Source organism: Patagioenas fasciata, chromosome 1 (assembly GCF_037038585.1).
Source record: "Patagioenas fasciata isolate bPatFas1 chromosome 1, bPatFas1.hap1, whole genome shotgun sequence".
NCBI lineage: Eukaryota > Metazoa > Chordata > Aves > Columbiformes > Columbidae > Patagioenas > Patagioenas fasciata.
This window is the reverse complement of record NC_092520.1, coordinates 117,174,999-117,192,365: the sequence shown is the minus strand read 5'-3', so window position 1 is coordinate 117,192,365 and position 17,367 is coordinate 117,174,999. Positions and strand designations below refer to the sequence as shown.

The 17,367-nt window shown below is 40.1% G+C and overlaps 1 protein-coding gene across 7 annotated transcripts; it reads left to right on the top strand.

Moving 5' to 3' along the window:
• Positions 1 to 765: 765 nt before the first annotated feature.
• GYG2 (glycogenin 2) lies at positions 766 to 16,626 on the top strand. Of its 7 annotated transcripts, none has more exons than XM_071813327.1 (10): positions 766 to 987; positions 1,491 to 1,616; positions 7,054 to 7,195; positions 8,841 to 9,015; positions 10,262 to 10,424; positions 10,989 to 11,115; positions 11,703 to 11,925; positions 13,067 to 13,198; positions 14,364 to 14,474; positions 16,404 to 16,626. In XM_071813327.1, the coding sequence occupies exons 2-10, from the start codon at positions 1,610 to 1,612 to the stop codon at positions 16,563 to 16,565; spliced, it is 1,242 nt and encodes a 413-aa protein (XP_071669428.1). In that variant the 5' UTR covers positions 766 to 987; positions 1,491 to 1,609; the 3' UTR covers positions 16,566 to 16,626. The 7 variants fall into 7 exon arrangements, with proteins under 7 accessions (XP_071669428.1, XP_071669397.1, XP_065699216.2 ...); XM_071813296.1 differs by having other exon boundaries at positions 776 to 1,240; positions 1,452 to 1,616; XM_065843144.2 differs by having other exon boundaries at positions 777 to 1,240; positions 1,494 to 1,616.
• Positions 16,627 to 17,367: the final 741 nt, after the last annotated feature.

Here is a 17,367-nt window from a genome sequence, read left to right as displayed (position 1 = left end):
ATGGGGGAGAACAAATGCTGCAGCTTGAAGTGGCAACACTCATCACTTGCAAAGATTTAAATAGTTGAGTGGTCTGTGCATTTTCACCGGTGGCACACTGTTAAATCCTGTCCTCTGCTAAGTAGCACTGAAGTTCACAGAAGAGTTTAATGCAAAAATGTCTCAGCTGGACCATGTCAACCTAAAACTACCTTGCAGAGACATAGTATGGCTGAATTACATATAACGGTTACTGCAATTCTGTGCTACTGGCAAAAACACACTGTGCAAATATATATGTATTCATATATATCGATGAAAATACATATTGCACTCTGAACAGTTCTCTGAAAACACTGGTTTATTTATCTGGGTGACAAGTTAGCACACTGTGGGTACCCGTAGGGGTTATGATGGCTCCAGAGAAGTCACTGGGTTAGACTCAACTCGCAGTGAATCTCATGTCTCTGCGTTACCGTCAGCCACACCGGAGCCATCTCACTCCTGTTCTGAGATCTTTTTCCCATCCTCTGCAACTTTCACCACCAAAGACATTGATGTTTTGCCTCAAAACGCTGCACAGTAGAGTCTCCCCCACCTTATCTTCCTTCTCCTCCATTTCCGCACCGGCGTGTGCGCTGTGAGCAGACTGTGTTGCAACCCCCCGCGGTTTTGTCGGGCTGCCGCGGTGACCGACCCTCCCGCCCCCGCAGCTCCTGCACCTGCGCTCGGACCGGCGGGTGGGCAGCGACGGCACAGGGCGTTCCGTCCCGCCCATAGGGATTTCTCGGTTTAATGTCCGCCTGAGCCACCGCGCAGCTCCGCAGGGGCCGGCGCTCTTCGCCCGGGAGCCTCAAAACAACGCCGGGAGGTGGGGGCGAGGGGGTCCCTTTCCCTCCCGAGCGCCCCCCGGCACTGCGCAGGCAGCCTGCCGGGCGGGTGGCCCGAGAGGAGGTGCCTTAGGGAGGTTCTCTGGAGGTCCCGCTGATACCCACAGCCCCGAGAGCGGTGCGCAGGGGTCCGGACGGGAGGGAAGAAGAGGAGGCGGGAAGAGGCAAGACTCCCAACTCCGCTATGTCTGGAGGGCTCTCCATGGCACAGCCGGGGCGGGGTGGGCGCTGCCGCCCGTCGGCCAATGAGGCCGGAGCGCCGGACCGCTCCGCCAAGGGGCGACACGGTGCCGCCGCCACGTGTGGAGGGGTAGAGGGCGCCGAGCGGCCGTGGGGGGACACCCGGCGGGCGGGCCGGCAGCAGCGGGCAGGTGCGGGGCTCCTGTCAGGTCTGCGGCTGCCGGGGCGAAAGTCCGGGCTGTGCTCTGCCCCGGGGGACAGGGAGCTGCCGGAGCGCAGAGCGGGGCAGGGGGCGAGACGTGAGTTGTCCCCGTGCAGTAAAGCGAGGGGAGGGCGGAGCGGGTCGTGCCAACCCTCCCAAATGGTCTCTGCCGCTAATGCCGCTTCTCTGCTGCTGCGCAGGAGGCCGTGCGAATATAATTCACCTACCACTGTCTTCAGCAGGAAAGAGGCTAATCCCATTTCGCGATTTACTGGCCCCGCTGCGAGCAGGTGAGGCGGCGGCAGAGGTGGGCAGCGTGGGCCGTGCCCCCGCCCGGCTGGGCCCCGCCGGCCGCAGCATGTCCGGTGAGTACCGCGGCTCTGCCCCGGGGGACTGCCCTCGCCGTTCGCAGCACCCCGCTTCGTTTTTGTCTTCAGCCGCCTCTCCGGGGTGACCGGGCTGCGCAGGCCGGGTCCCCCCGGGGCCTCCTCACGCCTTGCACCCCGGTGCGGGTGAGAGTCTCTGCCGCTTTGCGCTGTGCTGTAATTAGTGGTCTCAGATTAGGATTTAAGTTGTTTGGCTGGTGGGATGAAAGTGCTAAACTCGTTTACGTATTCTGCTTGAGCTGGTGGATTGGCCTGCTCAGGTCTCTGGGCGTCTTCCTGCAGGGTGGCAGGCTGGGGTGGAATCCTTCAGCCTGATCCAGAGATCCAGAAAAACCTTCTTTGTGTCCCTTGTTACGTAGCAGCGGTTGTCATTTATTCAAAGTTATCTGTAAAACAATAAGGGACTGGTTTAGGGCTAACTGCATGGGGTGTGTGCAGGTGGTGTTTCATTTCTTCAGTGTGCTCACAGAACTTGGGTAACAGCCCCTCAAAGTTGGATTTGTTGAACCGTTTGAAGGGTGTCACAGACATACCTTCCTTGGACATTTGGCCCCGTGAGTTCCAAGTTTGAATTCATGTATGTGGCACCTCAGTACTGGGGGAAGATGCAGAAAGGGAGTCTGCAAATTAGAATATTAAAGGATCCTGGATTTTTTTGTTTGTTGTTTGTTTGTGGGGTTTTGGTGTGTTGTGTTTAAATTTTAGAAGAAGGGTAGAAGGACTGGAAACATCTAACAATGTATCAAGTCCTCTGTGCTGTCTTTAGATTGTTTAAGCAATTACTCTTCCCCCCCATCTAATATGTAAGTATTTTGGGACCAGCTTTGGGTGCTATGCATTATGCTTATTTGCGTATTATAATATTTCTGCATTCTATTTTTCATAAAGATAGTTTGCTATCAAATGACAAAATCGTAGGTTCTTGAAGCAAGATGTAGCTTGTTCTCAACTGAAAGATACATGGTAAAAACTACACAAAATGGCAAACAAGTCCTATTTCTGTAGCTGCCAAGATAACAGTTGTAATCCTGTAGTAAAATTCAGTATTGTTTTAATAAAGGATAATATAGAATCTGGTTTTGGATCAGGCAGAACTTCAGTAGACCGAGGGAAATATTGCATGCTGTTAAATGACAATTCATATTCTGTTATAAAAAGGTCTGTGTTGGTTGTGCCATCTTCATCAGTAATATAAGTGTTTCTACTATTGGACCCAGACTGGAGAAACATGGGAATTCTGTTCCAAGTGCTTCCAAAGCAGTTGTGCTAGGTCAGAAAAATTAGAAGGTCTGTAGTTTGCATTACCTTTGCCTTATTCTAACACATCTTCACTGAGACATGGTTCTGGGGGAGGATGCATAGGAACCTATGTGTGGGAAGGGGGAGTAACAAAACTGTTGCTAGAGAGCGTGATGTGAGTTGGGGCTGTGTTATGTCATTGTCTCTCAGGCTTTCAGAAAGGTGCTTTGGGCTAAGGGGGCACAGGTCCGGACTGCAGCCTACCTCTCCTGCAGGTTGTGTCTATAGTAGAAGGGAGGAGGTGGCAAAAGTGCAACGGATAGTACCAAGGAGGAATTTAAGAAAACAATGAGACGACATTTGTTCGTATGAATGGCAGTACATAGTGGGGACCTAACCTGCCTCTTGGAGGATTGTAGCTGTTGGTTTACACAGGATGTAAATGGTTATATGCTTGTAGGAAAGTTGTAGTATATGAGTCTGGTCTACTATTGCAATTTTGAAGTGGGCATTTTGACAAATTACTCTAGGAGCCATATCTAGAGCACATTTCTCCTTCCTCTTTCTATCAGAAGGGAGATTAAAATATGTTTTAAAAGCTATGTCTAGTAGATTGTGTAGGAAAAGAAGACCCTACTTAAACTTGCCTTGAAGCTGGCAGGTGCATGTGTTTCATTCAGTGTTTGTAATTATGAGTCACTCCTAATTCTCAGTGGGTACCTGGTGTTTGTTCATTCCCTCTCTTTTTTTTCTTTGAACATCAAAGTGAGCACCACCCTGTCTGCTTGCTGGTGCAGATTCTAAGTAAGGCTTATAGCTTCCCTAGAACTGGTTTTTAGGCCTGTTGAAGAATTCTGCCTCTGGCAGTGTTAGAGGAACTACAGCTACGAGTGAGTAGCATGAGAAGCTGGTGATCTTGGCTAAGAAAACTGTAACGAGTTTCACATAAAATCATGCTGACTGTGGTGATTCACATTGCTTTTGCTGTCTTTTCTATGGGACTAACAGTAGGTGCAGAGCAGGCTCTAAAATAAAAAGTTACCTGCTTGAAAATCTTTGGTTTGTTGTGAGAAACTATTGTTAGATATTAAAACTGAGGAGCCACTGCTAATGATAATGATTTCTAGATGTGCATCTTCATGTGCAGTGTGGTAATCCAGACAAGAGAAATTAGCAGATTTATAGTTTTAATGTGATTCTAATCATACAATTACTTTTCTCCTAATTTACTGAGTCAATGCTGTTAGCCATAGGGTTCCACAGCTTGAAAACTCTTTGCTTGAAAACTTAATAGTGTTCACACTAGGTGTTTTCTATGAAAAAAATCTATTGTCATCCAGCACAAAAAAATTGAAAGTGCACTTGACACTTAAAAATCCAGTTGCAATGAATTTTAAATACCTACAATTTTGGCTTTCAAATATAAAAGATCAAATCTTCTTTTGCCATTTAAAGTCAGTGAGTGAAACCCTGTATAGATTGGAATTAATGTAGCATTGTTCTTGATTTCATTTATATGGGAATTTTCAGATAAACAGTTTACCTTCACAAGTTTATATGAAAATCTGATCCTTAGTTTTGATTTATAAAAATTAAACATTTATTTATAGTGACAGAGTTCCAAAGAACATTATAAACAAATCCAGTAACACTTTTTCCTCAACAACAGGGATTAGATGAAAGAACAAATAATTGTAAGATCTTTTGATTTTAATCCCCCTGTGGATCCTTAATGGATGGATTAGTGATGCCCCTGTAGGATTTTAAAAGAGCTAGGATACGCTTCTCTCTTTGCACTAGAAATATTTTAATATTGGATGGCTTCAGTAAATATTGATTATATGTTTAATTATCTCTAATTACTGACTTTATTTAGAAGACCATATATGTATCCCACCCCTGATTCTCAAAAGAGAAAATGAGTTTATTTTCTGTGTGAAGTATTAGCAAGAATTTCTTAGAAGCTGTATTGTTCAGCAGTTTGCTTCCTTGTGGTTCTGACCGCTTTAACCTGAGAGGTGTAGGTCATGAAAGCATATGTAGGATGTGGTAGTTCGCTGAACTATTTGATGAGTAACTTCTGTATTTTTAGATGTATTGCTTATATGGAAAGTCAGCTTCTATAGCTAAAAGAATTTGCAGAAGCAATAAGAAGATTTATGTGTTCAGTTTTGTGGTTGTTATTTAGAACAGTGTTTTGAGGTTTAAACTCACACGCATTTCAGTTTGCTTTTTTTATTAACCTACCTCCCCATTCTTCTCAGTAGTTGTTTTATTACCTTTGTTTGGCTAAAGATGCCTGTTGCGTAACACAAAAATGCTTTTCTTTGTTGACTCTTTGTGTCTTTTGAAATAATTTTATTGCTAAAGTAGCCTTCAGTGTGTGAGGGTTTTTTTTTTTTAAATGTATGCTTATATTTATTCATTTAACCTTTTCGAAAATTGCACTAGGAGCAGTTCACTTGCACAACTTTCCTTCTAAACCACTCCATGTAAGCAATTGTTTTCTAGAACATCCTTAACTTGCTCAAGCTGTTATGAAAATGGGAGATTTGAAAGCTGCTGTTTTCATTTGCTTCTTCTGGAAATAGTGTTTGCTTAGCTGAGGCATCTGCACGCTATTTTAAGTTTGGCTAGATGATTCAGATTTTTTGGCCAAGTTTAACAGTACTTGGCTTCTTCTGAGGTGCAGGGACCCCTTGCAGTGTCGGCAAACGTAAGGTGTACGTGCTTGGCTTAAACTCGAGTCTGGCTGGAGATGAGAGGGAGGTAGGACAAAAAAGGGGGAAGAAGACTGCACACTAGTGTGTCTTTGCTTTGCTCTGGATGTGGAAGACATGAAAAATGAAAACACTTAAAACCTGAGAGCTTGTCACTGGAACCAACCACACTTCATTGCATACCTCAATGTCAGATTGGAGGTTTAAACTCATTCGGTTTGGCAGCCTCTGGTTGAGGCAGCCATGAGGGCATTTGTTGACTTCTCTGCAACTAGTTCTGTGAGATTCTTTCTAGTGTCTCTCACAGAGCCTGGAAACTGTATGACAGGATGTTTTTGTTGTTGTTATGGTTTAGTTGTTTTAATTTATTCAGCATAATTGCTTGTCCCTGAAGATGATGGTGCTTTTCAGAACAAGTGTTTGTTGAAGATCTGTAGGGTTCATTGGAATTTCCCTCAACTGCATGACCCATTCATATTGTTCTGGTTAATTTTTACAACCTAGAAAGTTGGGCTCTTCCTTCTCCTCCGAGAAGGCTGCTCACCTTGCTGAATAGTAGTAGGTTCTAGGTCTCCTCAGGAGAACCATGATAACAATGGTTCTGTCACAGGACTGAGCTGAAGAAGCAGCCCCTGGTGATACTGCCACAGACCTGATATCTCTACCAAATACATTATGTCTGTCTGCTATTGTGCAGGAGTGTGCATTGCTTGCTTTTTCTTCGTAATTTTTTTCCTTGTGTGTTTCCTGACAATGAAGAACACTCCTAATTTTCTTGGAGTTACTTGAGGTAGGAATCCTTAGCTTCTGGGAGGTGTGCCAACCTTCATAGCAATTTCTCTGGATTTGTTCAGGCAGCAACAGCTATGCCAGTACAAAGAGAACACAACAAAGAATAATGCCTGTTGAATTGATTCAGTGAGTTTATGGAAAGAAGTACATTTTTATGTATTTCTGGCTAGTACTTAGAATCCTATTTGTGTGGTGTGGGTTTTTTTTGTGTGTTTCTTTTTTTTTTTTTTTTCCCCCTAGCTTTTGCCACTGTATAAACAGGAACACTTTCCTTATCACTTGTATTATACTGTGTTAGTTCAATATAAAATCTAAATATTTACACATTGGCTTTTTTGATTTTCATTATGTTTAGGCAATAAGACTCAGGTGATTATTTGTTTAAGGCTAGTCCAAAAACTTCATACCTGTAATAAGGTAAGTCAGGCAAACAAAAAAAAAAAAGAAAAAATTTCAGAAACCCACATTCTGCAGTGACATTCACTGGATTTCCTATTCAGATGTCTCTTTTGGGGGAGTTTAAGATAGGAAAAAGCTTATCACAGGAACTGCAGGTTGCTATAAGCCACAGCTTGTTGGTTAGCTGGAGGAGGGAGATTGTAGGAACCTGACAAAAGAGCTTATGTTAAAGCTGTAAAGTGACTCTTCTGAATATTTACTCACAGTAACGGATCAAGCCTTTGTGACCCTCGCTACCGACGATGTGTACTGCCAGGGTGCTCTGGTTCTCGGACAGTCCTTGAGGAACCATGCGACATCTAGAAAACTGGCCGTATTAATTACACCAGAGGTTTCCACTGGGATGAGGTAAGGACTCATCTATTTTTGGAGGTTGATAATGTGGAGGAATAAACAAGAGCATGAAAGATTTTAATAGGCTTCCTGAGGATTTCACAGCATTATGTCTAGAAGTTCCCCCTTGGCTAACAATTTCTGAGAGGAGTCCCAAGTAACATCCATGACAAGATCACAAGCCTCCTAAGAATTTACTTGCAGAACTAGTGCTTGTGGCTGGGAGTTTTCTTAAGCCCATAATTGGAAAAATAAGCTCATAGTTTGGGAACTAAGGTATTAGTGTCTTGCTTTTGAGATGAAATAAGGGCACTACTGTTTTTTTTCCACAAACTGTTTGTCTTTTAGAAAGAACAGGATAAATAATCACTTGTGCCATCAGAACTCTCTAAAAACCTTAGAGGCTCAGTTTCAGATGACTAATCTTTTTAAAATATTGGTGCATGGTTATTCTGATGAGAAAGTAATTTATTTTTGCCTTTTTTTTTTTTTTTAATAATTTTCCAATTTGGGTTGCGATTCTAGAGGCACTACAGAATTGCATGTACAGAAATCTCGTTAGATCCGCTGAACTCAAGCCTTGTTTTTTGGAGGACTGTGTTCCTTGTTAAAAGGAACGTGAGATGTCATAGCTGCTTAAATTCTTAGTTCTGCTATGGCTTAAGAAATGTGCAAGCTCCTGATTTCTGTATGCCATGTGGAAATATTTGCAATGCATCTGGCTCAAGAAACACATTTTCCCATTTTTGCTGTGATTAGGTGTACAGAAATCTGGTTTTAGGGTTTTTTTGAAGTATGCATTTTGTTGGAACACTGTATACATTTGTCATGTGGGTGGATACTAAGTCCATTAGTTTTTTCATGCCCATTCAGTGGTGGAAAAAAATCTTTAATATATTTTTTTAATCAAGGACAGCTTTTTAAAAAAAGTAAATCACTGAACTATACTATATACTATTCTATATCTACTCTTAATTCTTTCCCAGTTAACAGCTATCCCTTGAAGATCAGTCAAGCAGAAGCTGGTGACTGAAGTCTAGATAAACAGTACAGGCTCTTTTTCTGTGTTTGTATGACATCCAGGACATATTAGTTAATAGTGTAATGGAAATAAATAAGCTGTGTTTAAAAGACATTCTTTTTTCTGTCTTGAAGGAAAATTACTACTGTGGTATTACCTATAAAGCAAGTATATATTGCCTGTTTTAAAAGATGCAGTTTTGAAGCAGCGTTTACTCAAACATAATAGGAGCAAATGACAGTGCTGTCAGTGTGTGCCACATCCTGTGCAAGGCACAGGGAACCCAGGGTGATGCTGGGCCCAGGAACAATTGTGCAGGGTGAAAGCTGCTTTAATTTCTGTTGGTGTTTCCATAGGAGATAAAGTAACTGAAATAAGGATTAGTTTCTCCTCCATACAACAACTGCCATTTTTGAGACGTGCTGGCCCTGTAGTGAAGGCAGTGATGGTTTGTGGCCTAATTGGCAGCTGTCACTTCAGCAAACTGTTTGCAAATGCTTTTCACTTCTGACTTCTCAGTCTAACCAGTCGATCTTGCCTTTGTTATTGCCATAATAAATGTGCTGCTGTGTGTCACTGTCTTCATGCCAAAAGTGACTTCTGTTGTGCCTCTCTCAATCCTGCTGCTTGCTCTGGTAGGTCTGTCCTCCGCAGTGTGTTTGACGAAGTTATCGAGGTGGATGCCCTTGACAGTGCTGACTCTGTCCATCTGGCTCTGATGCAGAGGCCAGAACTGGGTGTAACCTTCACAAAGCTTCACTGTTGGACTCTTACTCATTATAGTAAATGTGTCTTCATGGATGCAGACACTTTGGTGAGTAGAGCGGGATCTGTGGAAACATTTGTTTCTGTCTCAAAGACTCTGAGTGTGGGATACTTCCTTGTCAGGCAGCCTACAGGCCTATGAAGTGACCAGATTTGCTGGTAATCACAAGATCACAAGACCTCCAGCTGGCAGGTTGTGGCAATGCTCACAGTTTGCTGGCTGCATAGAAAGAAATGCTGTTTTGAGAGTAGACTCAAGACTGTCCTCAAAAGTGATCACAAACACACTTTATGCAAATAAGCTTATGACAGGTGTTTAAAATAGTTCTCTCTACTATACTTTTGCTTGGACTTACTCTGGTCAGGAAGGCAGGCCAGTTTTAAAAGAGAGAAAAAAAAGCTCTAGAAACTTTTTTTTTTTAGGAGATAAACATGGCCATAATTTTGACAAGGACAATAATGTCAGCCTTCCCCTACCCTTACATAGCTTATTTTAGAAGAATAGGATTCATTTTAATTTGATAGGATTGTATTTGAATTAGAAAACAAATAAAGTTATTCTTCTCAGGGGATGAGGGGGGAAGCTTATGATTATGATTTCCTGTTTAACATTGAAGTTAAAGGAGGAAAACAAATATTTATTTATTCAATTAAGTAATACATCTCCTAAAAAAATATTTCTTCTCCTGCTTTTCATAGTGGCTTAATTACAGATTGGGTCCAGACTTTCAGTGGCAGCACAGCAGTCTTTCCACTAACTTTAAAAGTGACCAGGGTCTTAACCTGATTGATTTTTCCCACTTCCTTGTGAAGCTTCAAAATCAAACCAAAACAAACCTCTCAGCTAAACTTACATTAGAATATTTGTAACAAGAAACAGTTTTTCTGCTACCCGTTTGGTCAGACAGTTGTGAACTCAAATTATTTGGATTCTCAGATTTCATTCATCTCTTTTACAGTTACTGAGAATACTGGACTACGGGAAGGTTAGCTAAGAAGGAAGGAAATTTTGTGTTTTCTTGGTACATTATAATACTTAAAGGGAACTTCTGGAGAGTCTCATGAAGTAATTTCACAGGGCTTGTGCTTTTATCAGAGAAATTAATGTTACCTTATTATATTAAAAATAGAGGTCCTGACCTCTAGCATGTTTTGCATTGCCACTGCTTTCATGTTCTACAAGCGATATACTTCGCTAAACTAGCAATTTACTCCATTGGTACTGATCTGTCTACTCATGTTATAGAAAACATTTGCTCTGATGTTTTTTTTCTTTTTGTTCTACTGTCCCTAAGGTGCTTTGCAATGTTGACGAGTTGTTTGATCGAGAAGAGTTTTCAGCAGCTCCTGATTCTGGCTGGCCTGACTGCTTTAACAGCGGCGTATTTGTGTTCCGACCTTCTTTGAAAACCTATAACCTGCTGCTCCGGTTTGCTGCTGAGCATGGCAGCTTTGATGGTAAGTGGCGAGGTGTAAGGGTTGAAGAGCAAGATGTTAGATTCCTTCTCAGTAAGCTGGTTTTCTGTAGTTTCCATGCTATCTGGCAGAGTGGAGGAAGACAGGAGTTCTCTGGGTTTTGTGGAATTGTGCCCCCCGCAAAATATAAGGTGCAGACCTTTGTCTCTTACACTGTACTTAAGACTCACTGACTTATTGTGGATGGTGATTCCCAGAAAAATGCAATGAAGGGACATTGTGTCCAAGTCTTGCTCAGTAACTTTTAATTTTGCTATCTGGTTTAGGAGAGAGAAATACAGCTGATCTTAAGTCTTCTGCTCTGAGGGAGATCAAAATCCTTTCCTACTCCTTTCTTCATATATTACAATAGGACTCAATTTCCCTGAACTTTCATCGGAGTGGATCAGGTATTATTCACTTGTACCTGCTCATGTGGCCATGTTGTCAAGTCCAAGTTGCAGTCCCATGAACACACCAGTCTCACTCACATCTTTGGATGTGAAATTTTGATGTAAATTTGAGCATATGCATAATTATTGTAATACTGTTTTATATCTTCTTTAGGAGGTGATCAAGGCTTGTTGAATAGCTTCTTTAGCAACTGGGCAACAGCAGACATTGGCAAACACTTACCCTTCCTCTATAACTTAAGCAGCAGTGCAGTATATACCTACATTCCTGCTTTCAATCAGTAAGTACTAACACTCCTGACTGACTGTAAACCCCTGTAGTTCGTTAGCAAACATTCTGTTGTGAGAGAATAGTAATGGTGTATTCTGTTGATCATACGTTAGAATAGTCACAAATGTTGTTATGTAAAATTCACGCAGTAGAATCTTAAATGCAATATGAATGTTTGCCATGTGGACACAGCGTCCCAGGGTTGGCTACATTTTATCATATGTTGTTTCAGAGAAGCTTTTTCTCATATTTGAAAAGATGTATATTACTTCAGCATTAGGTTCTGATAGCTTTACTTTGAAAGTTGTTCCCTTCTTTTCCAGTCAGTTCTATGGGAAACAGGTGTGTGGGATTTTGTGTATGTGTGTGTTTGTTTTTTCTTTTTTTTCTCTCATTTATTTAAAACCATTTTTTATTCCATAGAACAAAATTTGTGCTAGTCGTTATATGACTTCAGACAATGCAGTTATAGAAAGTTTTCTGGCAGAAGGCAAGTTGGATTAAGGGTGTTATGACTTACTCTTCCAGTTGTGCAAAACAGTCTTACTGGAAGGTGAAAAAATTTCATGTATAGACCTGTATGTTTAACATCTACAGTTTTGGCAGAGATGCTAAAGTTGTTCACTTCTTGGGAGCAACAAAACCCTGGAACTACAAATACAATCTTCAAACAAAGAGAGTTATGCAGGATGGCACCACTGCTGGATCTTTTCATCAGCTGTCGTTTCTGGCCCTCTGGTGGAATATATACAGTGCCAGTGTATTGCCTTTGCTAGAAAAGTTCCAAAAGATGGAAGAATCAGAAACTGAGGAATGCAAGGTAAACTAAAAAGGAGTTAATGGGAATATGCTGAGATCACAAGAAAAATTCTGAAAATGATGAATTCGCTAGAGGAAGGAGTTACATGGGCAAATATCATATCTGTTGGTTGGTAGGAGCAGTGATTACTTCTAGAAATATCGAAATTAGCAGTTCAAGAAAAGTTCTTAATACTACTGGCTTACCAAATACTTCCCCCCAGTCTCCTTAATTGATGCAAAGTTTGTATGGGAATGTATGTACATTAGATTCTGCAAATTAAACATGAAGTATGATACAAATTATCCAGAGATGGTGGTAATCTGGCTATGAAACAAATAGACTTTTGACTTTTTGAAGCGAAGTTGATGTAGACCATCAAACTCGCTCTTGAGCTATAGTAAAATTTACATTTTTGGAACTGCATCATGACTTGTTTTATGAGGGTCATGGCAAATAAATCTATTTTGCAAGACGATGTTAATTATGTTTAGGATGTTATATTCACTACTTGTATGTCACCAAGCATTATTTACTGAGCTCTTTATGCCTTTTTTTTTTTTTCCTTTGAAAGCAGTGAAGAGATGTGTGGTTTCCATGAGTATAATTAAAAATCTGTTGATAAATAGATGATTTCTTGGAGACCAGGAGCATAAAGTTATGAGTCTGATTTTTAAAATTTTCTATCCAGACATGACAATTTAGATCACTTTTATGCATATGTAATTTTTTTTTAATATTAGACTATTACTATAACTGAACTAATATAGTCTGGTAAGATCAGTTGGACAACTACCATCAACCCCAGAGAGAAATTTTGTTTGTTAACCTCATGACAAATTGGAAAGCAGAGGAAGGAATGGGTAGTTTCTGATCTTGTACTTTACCATGTTTTAATTTTTGAAAAATTATGCAGTAAACATTTCTATATAACACGAAGGTGGAAATATCTGTTGGATTTACTTCCTGATGGTGCTGGCATACTCATGAGTGCAAAATCCAGACTGCAAAATACTCTGAATCTGCGGCTACAACATTTTTAAAATTTATTATCTTATTACTTTAACGCTGAAATCCCTGTAAGAAAGAGAAACAGTTGTAAACAGGTATTAATTTCCTGCAAAATTGTATTGCAGTGCTGAGATGTTCTTGTTTTTGTTAGCACACTTTCAGTGGAGTTGAAATTACACTGAAAAAGGTCAGTCCTCCTGTGGCCAATTCACTGCAAATGCCTGAGCTTCCAGAGCAGACACATGAAACATCATGTTTACCTGAGGAAGTCACTTTCACAGCTGTAAGTATGTTAAGTTACTATATGCAGTAACAAATGGTATACTAAAATGAGATTTTTTAAAAAATGATGCTTCTAATCTATGAGGTTCTATCTTCTTCAATTTAGCTGTAGCTGCTGAATTTTCTTCCTAGCATCACAAACAGTCTAAAGAGTATTTATTTTCTTGAATCTTTAGTCACAGATGCATGATGTGTCTGGAGGTTTAAAGAGTTTTCAGTGAATTTTACAAAGAGATTGCTTATTGAAAGTTGTTAGGTACTTAATAAAGTGTAATATAAAAATATATATTACCAGAGGAATCTTTTAAGTATTAATACTCTTGTGAATTAATATATTTAAAACAAAAATCCCTTCCAGCTATCCTCTGTAGAAATTACTTGGTTTATTTCTGGAAGTGTTGACTTGGAAACCTGTTCCCCAAATTTCTCTGATTTGGGCAATAAAAATCATAAGGTTCACTTAAAGTAGTGTCATTTGAAGTTAAATTTATTCTTTTAATAATTAGGATTGGTATATCAGAATATCATATTGACGAGAAATTAATAACCTGATTCACTTCTTACTTAGGAACACAATAATTCCACTTTTCATTGCTTAGCTTCAGTAATCTTGTGGGATTGTTTTGTTTTTTGTAGAAGAGACTTCAGAATGAAGTCTCTCTCCTCATTAATGTTTGGCTAAGGTGAATATTTGGGACAATATTTTTGGGGCAATCTATTTTACTTCCATTTTGAAATGCTTTGTTCTTTCTATGCATATAAAAAGCTCCTGAGTTACAGAGCAAGCTACAATCTTGAAGTTTTTCTTCTTAAATTTTTGCCTGAGTGATAGGCATCTACTGTAAGCCAGCTTTTCTAGGCTGTTTCTGTAGTCACTGAAGACTGACAGCCACTTTGAACCTATTTTAGGATGAGATGAGCTGCCCTCTGGAGGTACTTATCCTAGGTTGATTGTAGTAGGAGCTTAGATTTGATAGTCGTTTTGATAGCTACAGCTGGGCGAGATGAATTTTGTCCTTGGTGATAATGTGTTTTGTTCCTTTTCCTCCCATCTACTGCTTTCCCCTACCCCAAGTCTGGAATCGATTTGTATTGTATGAATTCTCAATGATAAGGAAACTATGAAAAAATATTCTCCTAATAAAACCTCATTGACTGTATTTTAGCAACCTGTGTGTGAAGTTGAGCAAAGCAGTTCTAGCGTCCATATCTCTGAGCATGACAGACCTTCAGAACAACTTGTATTTCATCCTGTGGTTCAGGAAACCTCAGAACTGGTACATGTAGCTTTCTGCATGGTACCTCTATTGATAATTGCATTAATTTCTTTGCTGTCAACATAATCTTGGGAAATCGCAACTAATTGTGAGATGTGCCAATAAATTCTTTCATCTTTTAGCTATGTAATTCCTTAACTGCTACCGATACTGGGGTATGATGCCTTTCTAGTCTTCTTTTAAAAATTTCTAGTTTTTAAATACATATTTTCCTGTGCTAACCCCCAAGTAATAAATGCATGGTGTTAATTTTAGCTCTGTAGTACTAATACAAGCAAAGCTATTTGGGGTTTTTCGTTCTGGTTGTGGTTTGGTTTGGTTTTTGGTTTTTTTTTTTTTTTTTTTTTTTTTTTACCTGCTAAAGTGATCTTTCCAAGCAAGTGGAAAATGAATGTACAGTGAGTCAGGCATGGAGCCTAAGCCACTAGGCTTTCCTTTATGATCTGGCACTATGTTTATCTGTGGGCAGCGTGACAGCAGTCCTAGACCTGTCATCAGTGGGGGTGACAAGGTGTCAAGAGGCTGTATCTTGTACACAACACAGCCATGTTCCTAATGAGGCCTTTTGTGTGGTTGTGAAACATTACAGTGAAATACTGTAAGACTGAAAAACAAAACTGTAGCTCTTGTGCAGCCAAGGGTGTATGTGCCCTAGCTAAAATTCTTAATTTCTAAAAACATGATGATTCCTGTCTTGTTGCTGATGGCACCCTAAGCTGCTGTTAAAGCTTGCCAGTGGCTAAGGCATCTTCAGGCATTACTGCAGTTTTGTATATACAAAGCCTGAAAAGTAAATACCAAGTATTCTTGCATATTTGCATATATAGGGAGAAAGCATGCCCTTCAGAGTGTTTATTCATGTTTAAATTCATGTACAGAGTGGGACCCAGGTGGAGATAGATATGGAAGGTTGCAGTTCCCTGAGCATATCCTGTCATGTTGGTGGTTTGAAATACTGTACCTGGTCTTCAGGTGCAGGTCTTGTGCAAGTCCTGTGTATTATCTGCCCCAAACTGGCAGATGTAATGGTTATTCCAGGACACTTAGGCAGTTTAAGCCACTAATTCCTGCCCACTAAATTATACTCTGAAACATCTTTATGTTGAATCTGTGAGGGCTTCACTGGAAGACCACTCTGGTTGATATAAATTCTGTTTATAATGTGAGATGCGTTGTTTGCCTTGCAGCCTCTTGGAGTAGTACTGAAAATAGGCTTTCTGTAGCATCCTTGATTAGTCCTTGTTATATTTAATCTTTATTACTGGTTATACAATTGTTTGGATGTTTCAATTTAACTGGCATTGATCAATCATGGAAACAGTTTTCCGGTTATGTGGTTGATCAGTAATAATGTCTCTTGCATTTGTGCACCTATGATAACTTGGTCTTGAACCAGGATTCACAATTTTGGACTGTCATTCAAAATTAATTTGTTATTGTTGTAATCAATAGTGTCAGTCTCTATAAGTAATCCACATGCGTTAATGTCTCACACCTGCAAAATAATACTGATCTCACCAGAGATCAGATAAAACAAGTGACCAAAAATTATAGGAACTTGTGTTCACATGAGAGCCTGTTGAAAACAGAATTTGCACAGATACATGGCTACAATTTATTGTAGGAGATATTCCAATTAAACAGGCCCTATTTGTAGTATTCTCATAGTGGTGTTGCTGAGTATGCCAAGGTCTGAGCTAAGACAAGTAAAATAAATGTTTGCTATGTTCAAAGATGCTATGGCAAGTAGTAAAAGCATGGGAAAACGAGACCACATTATTAAAACAAGAATGAGTGTTTGGATACTGTTTGTCTTATTGTTTCAACTGGGACTGTACAAAGGAGAAGTTTGACATTTAAGGTTTAACTTCACAGCACTGAAATGAGAAACAAATGGCTGGTTTCCCACTGTTCTGCTTCTTCCCACAGAATGAGGTCGCAAATTCTGTTTCGGAGCTGTCTATTCACTTTAAAGCAGAAGAACCAAGTCCAGAAGATGAACGGAGAAAATGGGAGGAAGGGCGCATGGACTATATGGGGAAAGATGCTTTTGAACATATCAAGAAGAAATTGGATGCATTTTTACATTAAGATGGAGTGTACTGTAATGGCCGTCATGATCGGTTTCTTCTATAAATGCAATTCTTGAATACTTGGCTGTCTTCATAGTTTATTTGACACCAAAGTTACAGGTAGATATAGATCATTGTACATTTTGCAGGAAGATTAACAGATACAGACTCTTGTTCTGTAACTATTAAGTGTGCCTCATCTTTGTTGTTATGTGGGTCTCATCTTCATTATTCTCCCATAGTGCCTTCTGAAGTATAATGAACGGTACCCTCTGAGTTTGAACTCTAATTTATCGCTCTTCCCTGCTCCTTCCCGTAGCATTCTGCAGAAACGTGCGTGAGTGTGAAACAGTGTTGGAAGCTGAGACTATTTCACAAATTGAAGTTATTTAAAAACTACTTTTACCTTTTAGAAGATGCTGTAAAAATGTTTAAATGAAAACCTTGTTTTTGAAAGCAAATTAACACTTTCAAGGGCAACCGTAGTGTAGACTTCAATATGAGAAAAAAGTGAGGAGATGAGATCCTGGCCTCACGGGAGTCTGTGAGAAAACTTCTAAGTATACTTAGGATTATAAGAAATTCAGACTTTGTCTTGGATCACTGGTGGATGTTTTCTCTATTTATAGGAAGCTGCTCAGCTGCATCACCAGCATGAAGAAGAGCGTTGTAAAACTCTTAAAATAGACTGATAATGTATGATAACCTTTTATATTGTTGCTATAGGATACCATTGTTTTTATTATTATTATTGTTAGCTTTACTTGCATATTCAGAGTTGCTTAGAGGAAGAAATGCTGACACTATGGTGTGAGCCTTCT